General features: G+C 46.6%; 1 protein-coding gene across 1 annotated transcript in view; it reads left to right on the forward strand.

The window, feature by feature from the left end:
* The window catches only part of SRPK2 (SRSF protein kinase 2), a 49,008-nt gene extending 42,589 nt beyond the window's left edge, over nt 1-6,419 (forward strand). Inside the window, exon 15 of the mRNA XM_010169502.1 lies at nt 4,753-6,419. Within this exon, the coding sequence (XP_010167804.1) occupies nt 4,753-4,937 (185 nt within the window). The 3' untranslated portion in view covers nt 4,938-6,419. The remainder of the gene's footprint in view (nt 1-4,752) is intronic.
* Nucleotides 6,420-9,303: the final 2,884 nt, after the last annotated feature.

The following is a 9,303-nucleotide window of genomic DNA, read 5'->3' on the forward strand; positions in this document are numbered from 1 at the left end:
CAACAGGCATGTGGGGTGTGGGGGGCCGAGGCAGTGACACTGTGCTGCAGGAGGCTGGGGTCATGAGGCAGGAGACAATCCAGTGATTCTTCCTTTCCTTGCATGAGAGCTGCCTGTTGTGTGCGTGGGTATTTCTGGTAGAGCAGAGACCTCTGTGTGCCATCGTTGCTTTAAGGAGGATGCGTTAAACACAGTGTGAAGAAGGGCGACAGTGATGATCAGAGAGATGGAGTAACTACCTTATGGGGAAGTCTAAAGTGCCTGGGGCTTTTTAGTGTGGTGGGGAGAAGGATGCTGGAGGAATAATAAAGGTTTACAAAATGGGAAGGCAGTGGATAAGCTGAAAATGGAGCTGTTGTTCATCAGCACCCACCCTAAGAGAGCTGGGGGACACCCAGAGAAACTTGCAGGGGGCGGCTCTAAAACAAGCGCTTCCCTGCGTGGGCGGCAGTGAGCTCAGGAGCCTGCGCCGTGGGGGTTGTGGAGAGAGGCTGGAAAACAGTCTGGGGTTCACTGAGATGGACAGACTGAGGGCTGGCAGGTCTGGGAATGTATATAGCAAAAATGGCAGGGATTGCACTGCTGGGGTGAGTGAGGGGCAGGGCTGCGGGAAGGCTCCTGGTCCTCCCTGCCCCCCCCTTCCTGTGGCCACAGTCAGAGACAGGTATTGAATTAGAAGGACCCCCCAGGTGACCCCCTTAAAGCATATCTATCTCGTCTGCCTCATTTTCATGTTGCACCAGATGGGTTGGCATTTTCTGATGCTGTCATGGAACCTTAAAGTGACCTAAGGGTTACGCAGTAACCACAGTGTTTGTGGCACACAGAAGGGGGCAGTTCGTTTCACGAGCTTCCATGAGCATCTTCCACTGCAAAGTGTTGCTCTTGTCCTCTAGAGCTTGAACTTCAGTGACATTACTCAGAGGCACCGTCTGCCACGAGATCAGAGGCCACGTGGTGCAGGCCTGAGGCTCCTGAAAATTTCACACTGTGGCATAAAGGTGGGCTTAGGAATCTCAGCTGTAGGCTCCTGTTTTGAAACCATCAGCCTTGGGTGAACATCCAGAAATCACGATGCGGGTGTTACTGCTGTCCATGGGCAAGTTCGACCTCAGAGAGAAGTTTTAAACATTTGAATTGTTGCACTGAATGTCCCAGGCACAAAAGGAAAGGTGTTGCCAACTACAGGAGTTGACAGGATTGAGTCCCTTCTTCTCAGTTGCCTGAAGCAGTCTGTGACATTCAAATAGGAGGGTGCATTTAAAAAAGGAAAAGCATTTATAAGTTACTTCTGAGTCACTTAGTCACAACACAAATGTTCACTTCCTTTTTATAGGGTCTCATCTTGATTGATCCCAGTAATAACTCCAGTGAGTCCCTTTCTCCACTGCCTCCATGGAAGCAATTTTGTCTGTAAAAACTTATTAACAGTTTTGGCACTAAAACTTAAACCCCTTTTGCCCTTTTGTTTTTCCTAGACCACCTTCCCTTTTATTTCTGGTGTTTGCTGGTCCTGTTGCCCTTGTGAGGTAAACCTGTGCGAGATGCTGGCTAGGAACTGCCTTTGCCTGTTGGAGGTTGTACAAGGAAAAGCACTGCTGCTTCTTGAACATCCTGGAAGGGAAGGAGAGGGCTTTCCTCCACCTCCCTCGCTTCCATCTACTGTACCATGGGGCCTCACCAGTTAGTTCTCAGGAGCATGTCCTCAAAATACGTAGCAGCAGATTGTGTCCCACTGCTGCTTCCCCAGCCCTTCACGCCATCCGTTTCTTACTGTTCAATAATCCATCCTCCTCTTGCCTGGTGACACATCCTAGATTTGTCTTTGACAGATCTCCTACACTAGCTCTGGATTTTTGTATTATGGTCAGCAGAGAAAGCTTTAAATGGCATCTTCCCCCTCACAGGTCCTTCAGTAATTTCTTCAGTAATTTCCTTCTGAGTTAACATTTCATTTTTCAGAAGGTCCATTGCTGCCTCCACTTTGGCTGTAGGGGTTTTACAGTTCTGACAACTCTGTTGTCTTTTCTGGGTATTTCCTGTGTGCTTCACTATCAAAAATCTGAATAGAATGCTGCTCTTAGCAAGTTTTCACTTACTGTTACATTTTTAGCATTTCTTTGGAAACTCACCTTAATGCCCTGAATACTGATGGTATCAGACCGGTGGGCCTGTGCTTTTCATTTCTCCCTTAAATACAGGTACTGCCTTGCTGTCCTGCAATGACATGGTGCAAACCTCATGAACTAGATGCAAATACCCGTTGCCAGCCACCTCCATTCCTTGTGCTGCTCTCCAGCACTTTAGGATGGAAATAAGGTGGATCTACCACATTAAAATGAGTTCGTTGAGTTTTTGGTCCACCTCAGTTGTGTGAATTGCCTTTTGATTCCATGGTCAGCATCATGATCTTTATTGAAAACTGAAGTGCTAGTTTAATTCTTGGCCCCCACACTTTTACTGTATCCCATCTTCTTAAATGCTTTTTACAGTCTTCATAGAGTTTCTGTGGAAAACTTCAACCCGTAGTGCTAAGATGGATGGAGAGTTTGTTCCTCAGCAGAAAAACACTACAGAACGTTGTGCTGCCCAGCGTGTGCTGGTCTGAACTTGGGTATTTCGAGTTCAGCCTCCACTTTACAAAATAAGTATTCAAGCTGTATGAACTCACTTTCCATGGTGACACCAGGAGCCTCATCTTGTGATCCTACTTCATACAGTCTGAGGGAGGAAAGGTGCCTAAAACTGCGTAATTTGAGTACAGAGGTGTAGACAGTGCTGCATGGAAACACACCCTCACAGTTCGTCTCATTTGGTAGATGGCAGCCTGCTGTAGTGGCGGGTGTCCCTGCTCAGGGACAGACCGTTCTGTGGTTAAGGCAGCTTCACAATGAATGCTGTAAGCTGGGGAAGCTGCGGGGACAACCTGGTTTTTGGGTTTGGTTTTGGTTTAACCATTTTTTGCTTGTGGTCAATAACAAGTCACTATTTTCTGTCATTCTTTGGCAGTATTTGAGTTTGTGCATTCTTGTTAGAAAGTTACTACCTGTTCTGTGAGTAGTCACTAATACACACTTCTGGAAACCTTTGAAAGGGTAAGATTTTCAACACTTACATTTCAGAATTGCACAGAGGTTTTAAAGGGCTGAGAGTGAGCCTGGAAATGGAGGCACTTCTCTGAGATGTGCTGTCCTTTCTGCACAGGCAGAGCAGGGGTCAGGATGGGCCCAAGGCAGAGCCTTGTTTGACTCACGGGTACCGAGGGGACACCCTTGTACTGTAAATGTGCAGACACTAACCGGCAGGGCGTGCCCCCTGCCTTCATTCCTCTCTATCTCGGCACCCCACCTGCCCAGTGAGATGGAAAGGAAAGAGGACTGAGGGCCAGCTGTGGGAGGCACATCTGGACTCTCTGTTTCAGCAGGTCTCTTCTCTTGCAAGTCATGGACCATTTGTGCACTCGCTCTTTTGGGGTCTTTATGATAGCAGCCTGAGAGCTGCTGCCAAGAACCTTCTGCTGTGGGCTGGGGGAGCAGAAGTGTGTCCTGCTGGGCCTGTGGCCGTTTTAATCTGTTGCATTTGGATGCTCAGACTCTCAGGGACAGTCTGGAGACATGGGTTTCTTCTCCTGCCCTGGAACTTCCGTAGCTACAGGGACGTACAGAAACTCAGACCTGTGAGCTGATGTCTTACGGCATTTTATGGGCAGTAGATCACAGCCAGGGACAGGGACAAGCAGCAAGTTGCCAAACCACTTCACTTAAAATAGCTTGACCTGTGTGCCCACATCCTGGATCATGTAATGTTCTTGTCAAGCTGCGAGTCTTGTTCAAATTCCAGTATTGAGTGAGAACCCATCACCCTCCTCACCAGTTCAGAGGACATTGCAGAATCACCACAGGGGTCTCTGAAGTGCTTTTTGGAGCATGACATGGAGACTGACAGGCTCAGACAGATGCCTGGAAGAAGGGAGATGGCAGTGGAGGGACAGGGAGCAGCCAGAAGAGTCTTTCTTTCCTGTTGTGCCAAATGACCTGTGGCTAGACCTGGACAATACTGCTGGTGGGAATGGCAGAAGGGTTCTCACCCCCTTTGTTTTGGTCTGAAACACATTGCCAGGTTGGCTGTATGCCCCCTCTTTGGTGGAACTCAAATCCTGCAGCTACTGCCACCCTTGTATTGGTGGTGGGTTGACGGAGATGGAGGCAGCAGAGGACTAAGCCTCTTGGCTGTGTTTGTGGAGCAGAACGGCCGAGTGCCCAAGGGCTGCGCTTGGCTTGTTCTGCAGTGAATGGCTGCGCTGCTGCCCTGTCGCACGTGCCACGCAGCAGTGACCTGCGTTGCCGGGACCTCCGTCTTGGGATTGGGGCGGTTTTTGTAAGATTTGGGTTCACTGGGTGACTAAGAAGGAAAGGCACGAGGTGTTCTCTGCCCACGGCGTGTGTGAGCGAGTGCCTGGGTGTGCGGGACACAGAATGAAGACAGCAGGAGACATCAGAAATGCTGCGTACAGCGGGGTCCAGGTGTAACGTGCAGTTTGCTGTAGGAATGATTCCTTGGTTTTGCCATCGAACAGACTCGTCTCCTTTGAGGACCTCAAGCAAGCTTGCAACGTGCTGCCCTTCCTAAAAAATGATTCTCAGCCTGGTCAAGGTGTTGTGAATGGAGAGTGGAAGAAAAACGAAACGGGGACTAGTCGCTAACAGAGATAACGAGGTCTCTTTCTAATGCCAATAATATTTCTGTTTGCAGGAGAACTCCGACACATTACCAAGCTGAAACCTTGGAGTCTTTTTGACGTGCTTGTGGAGAAGTATGGTTGGCCTCACGAAGATGCTGCACAGTTTACAGATTTCCTCATCCCCATGCTAGAAATGGTCCCAGAAAAACGTGCTTCAGCTGGAGAATGCCTGCGGCATCCGTGGCTGAATTCTTAGCAGAGTCTCGCGGCTGTAACAAATAAAAAAAAGCCAGCACCCACTTTCCAGTGCATCGGACCTAAATGGTGACTGTCACAAATTCTTTAGCAGGATCACATGTGAGCTGGCTTCAATCCTCAGACCTTTGTTTTGCTTGAGGTACTGTTTGACATTTTGCTTTTTGTGCACTGTGTTCTTGGGGAAGGGTAGTCTTTTTGTCTTCAGCTAGTAGTTTACTCACCCACTTTCTTCAGAAAACACTTAACGTGTCTTTAAGCATTGTTTCTTGTGTTGTGTGGCATTCAGATGTCAGATTTTTGAACAAAGGAAACTTCCCCCCCATGTGTTTTGGCAAGTTTTGTAACTATTTATGGAAAAAAAAAATATTTTAGCTGATGCATATTATATAATTTACGAGCGTAAGAAATTTATCAAGTCAGAACTGAGTTACAGCGAGGAAATGTACAATTTTATCTTCTGGCAAAGGGACGTTGTTCTTGTATTATAGTGTATGTAAATGCACCCTGTAAATGTTTATTTCCATTTAAAGATGGGACTGGGGACTCAATTTCAGAGTAAAGCGACTTAAGTTTTAGAGAGCTTTATAGCAAACGAATTGCATGTAGTGGACTTTACACTGCTTTAAGGAATTGTGTGAACTTTCTATTCTGTAGCAGTTCCCGTTCATTGGATTTTAAACAAAGTGGCTCTGGTTTACAGGATTTCATTCCCCAAATGGCACTTTAAAGGAAGGCTAGACTTCTTTCTAATAAAGTATGCATTATCATTTAGCACTCCCTTTTAGAACTTTTGCCTATTTTAAGTGCTTTTAAGAAAAGAAAAATAGCAATTTCCCTTACAATGTGATAGTGAAGACATGGTACCATATGGTGTTGCCTTTTTATAAGCACTGTAAGTTGTACTATACCTTAAAAAAAAAAAAAATTAAAAGTTGAGCATGAGAACCACGCTCTGTGTAGAATTACTGATCTTTTATAATAAAAGTGTGTGCTTGGAATCAGTTAAGGAAGGATATAGCTGCAAATATTTACAGTGCAGTGGGTAAAATAATCCAAGAAGCAAGATCATGCTCATTCCATTCATAGCTTTACATGTTTCTAAAACAAATTGCACTAGCTTTATTCTTTCCCATAACCAGACATACAATTACCCATTGTAAGTTGCACGCAACAATTACGTGTTTCCTAGGAAAAAAAAAAAAAAGCTGCATAGGCTGAAGCTTATAGGCAATACAGGTTTTAGAATGTACAGTACGGAGGTGTGTTTGGCCTCTTCTAGAAGTCAGTGGGATGAATGTAAGCTTACTTCTGATCTTCATGTAACTACGGTGCCACTTTTTCTTGACTATGTCCATATGAAATTTATTCACATGCCTTCGCAATAACTAGATTGTGAGAAGATAGCCCCATGCTGTAACGATAACCAGTTGTTTGAGGTGCTTGCAGTTGTCTAATTAAAAGTGTTTTGTTTTTTCAGACAGTGTGCTGGTCATTGGACTCTTTGCTAGCTGTGACTCCAACCATTTGTTTGCTGGAGATCCATCTCGTGGGAGGGTGGGGGGTGTTGTAGCCTGGCCACAGTGAAAATCTGCTTTCTGTGTTCACGTATGAAATGTGTCAGCTGGTGGAGATCAGCATCGCGAAGGGTAGCGGTGCAGGAGGGGCTGTGTGTCAGCGCTGGCTGGTGAAACACGACAAAACTGAGAGAGTCTGTCATACAAGGTGTTAAACTCCTATAAACAAGCAACCCATCACCCCATCCCCAATAGGCCACTGCAGCTGCTGCTCCAAAAAGAAACTGCAAAGCCACCAGAGTGTGACACGGGCACAGGGCAGAAGCTCATCCACACGCTGAGGCCCTGGCATCAGCGGGGCTGGGTGCCTTCACCCGCTGCCCCCCAGGCACTTGACGCTGCAACCACGTGTAATGGCCGCAAGGACAACACTGGCGAGAAGGACGCTGCCAGAACAGACTCCAGAGCTAGAGGTAAAAATTGTGTTCCGCTTCGCCCCTGGACTAGCCAGTGGCCTCATCACTGCATCGCCTTAGAAGCCTGTTCTTGAGTACTTAGGAGACGTAAGTGAATGAGGTGCCAGCTCAAGCGCCAGCCAAGCAAGGTGAGTACGTGTCAGCGCGTCTCTGCCCTTCACGGGGCCATGGTGCAGCACAGCTCGGGGACCCGTCCCAGTACCCGTCCTGTTGTGCCACCCACTGTGTCTGCTCCTTGTGCTGTTTCAGGAACTCACCACCTACCATGTGCGTTTGATGCTCTCTTGTATTTGAGCTGAGGTAACAATCAACAATCAGGTTGCCCAAGGAAGCTGTGGATGCTCCTCCCTGGAAGTGTTCAAGGCCAGGCTGGATGAGGCTTTGAGCAACCTGATCTAGTGGAAGGTGTCCCTGCTGATGGCAGGGGGGTTGGAACTGGATGAGCTTCAAGGTCCCTTCCAACCCAAACCATTCTGTGATTCTATGATAACTTGGAAGAGGGTCAGGAGCACCAGACCTGCGCACTGGGCTGGAGAGGGCAGTGCAGATTTTTTTTCCACAATCTGCGAGCAGTAGAACGGGGTGGGCTGGGGTTTCTGCCGCTGGTGATGGACTAATCCCATTCCACTGCTGCAGAACAGGTTATTCTGCACAGTGCGTGGTTTGCAGAGCCAGCAGTTGGGCAGGAAGGTATTTCAATAATTACAGGCAAATTACAATTTTAAAGTAGTCTCAATTTTTTCCCTGCATTATAAAGAATTACCACCTTTTTTCAGCGAGTAGGAACAGCTGCTTCGCATCCTGTCCCATTTCAGGTTTCCTTCTCTGGTTCTGAGGCAGGAGCCTTCCAGCAGAGTCCTGTTGAGTGAGCAGAACTCAGAGCAGCAGGCTCCCAGCTGCAAGGACACTGTCACACACCAGTTACGGAATAACTCTGCACCTGGTAAGTGCAACAGCACCACCTTGGCTGCTGCTCTTCAGCAGCAGAATAAACCACTGCCTTAAATAAATCAAGAAATAAAATACCGCTCTACAGACAGTAACATGCCACAGCCACTGTAGCACCACTCACTTGGGTCTCCTCTGATGAGGGAACCTGCAGGTGAGGTGGGCAGCCATGAGGAAGGCAGTAGTGAGGAAGACAATGATGAGGAAGGCTGGCAGCCATGAGGAAGGCAGGCTCCCATGAGAAAGACAGTGATGAGGAAGACAGCCATGAGGAAGGCAGTGATGAGGAAGGCCGCCTTACAGATGCAGTTCAGCTCATTTCTAAAGTTCCTGGCAGTGGGACCAGGTCTGTCCCCACAGGGCGCACAGAGCAGGGGAGTAAGAACAGGGACACACTGCAGTGCACAAAGGGCACTCACCAGGCAGAGGCAGCTTCAGTGCACAACTGCACAGGCAGGCAGGTGCTCTGTGGAACACACCACCCCCATCAGGAACCTGCCGGGCCTCTGCTGTGCTCAGAGCAAGTCTTTTCACCTCCCAGCTCAGCAGGGAAGTGAACCCCCCTCCTACAGCCCCTCCCAGGTCTGTCCCCAGCCAGAGACTGGGGGAAGGGAACAGCCGCATCAGTGCTACACACCTGAGGCCACTTCCTGGCAGACACACACCACCCTTGCAGGACAAGCAGTTAAAACTGACATAGTTGTGATTTATTAACATGAATTAAAATGCCCAACCAGTGCTGCAATGTGACAGTATATTAAAAAAAAAAATTAAAGATCATATACTGTACTACTTCCACAAAGATCACACTCTTGTTTTTTTGCAAAAGAGACTTATTATATACAATACTATATCAAATGAAAGAAGCTTTAAGCAATTGTACAAGCAAAAGAAATACAGTATTTACAGCACTTGTCAGAGACATTAGAAACAGTCTATACATTAAATTACATTTTCTGCAAATAACTGATGAAACAAAAAGCCATGTCCACACCAAAACTATAAAAATTTGTATTGCATTGTTTTCTATCTCTATGCACACAAAGAACTGGTGACAGAAGAAAATGGGGGGAAAAAAAAATTGTTAGTGCCATCACTTAGCCTGTGTACTTATTTAATTACATATGTATAAAAGTAATATAGAAAACATTCACTAAATGAATTTAACTGCAACAATAAAATTTTAAAGATTATGCAGCATCAAACCTACTGCCAGAAAAAACAGCTGGAATGTTCACTTACAAAATAAAAAGAAATACCTAATACTGGCTTAACAGCACATCTTTAGGAATTTTAAAAAGCAAAAAATGGAAAGAATACAATGAAAGAGCACTGGTGTCTGCTTTTATACAAAGTATCATGTACAAGCTTTAAAAAGTACCTGGAATAGGTACATATGAAATATACACAGTTTATCTTACAGAAC

Source organism: Antrostomus carolinensis, unplaced genomic scaffold (assembly GCF_000700745.2).
Source record: "Antrostomus carolinensis isolate BGI_N321 unplaced genomic scaffold, ASM70074v2 scaffold21706, whole genome shotgun sequence".
NCBI classification, from domain to species: domain Eukaryota; kingdom Metazoa; phylum Chordata; class Aves; order Caprimulgiformes; family Caprimulgidae; genus Antrostomus; species Antrostomus carolinensis.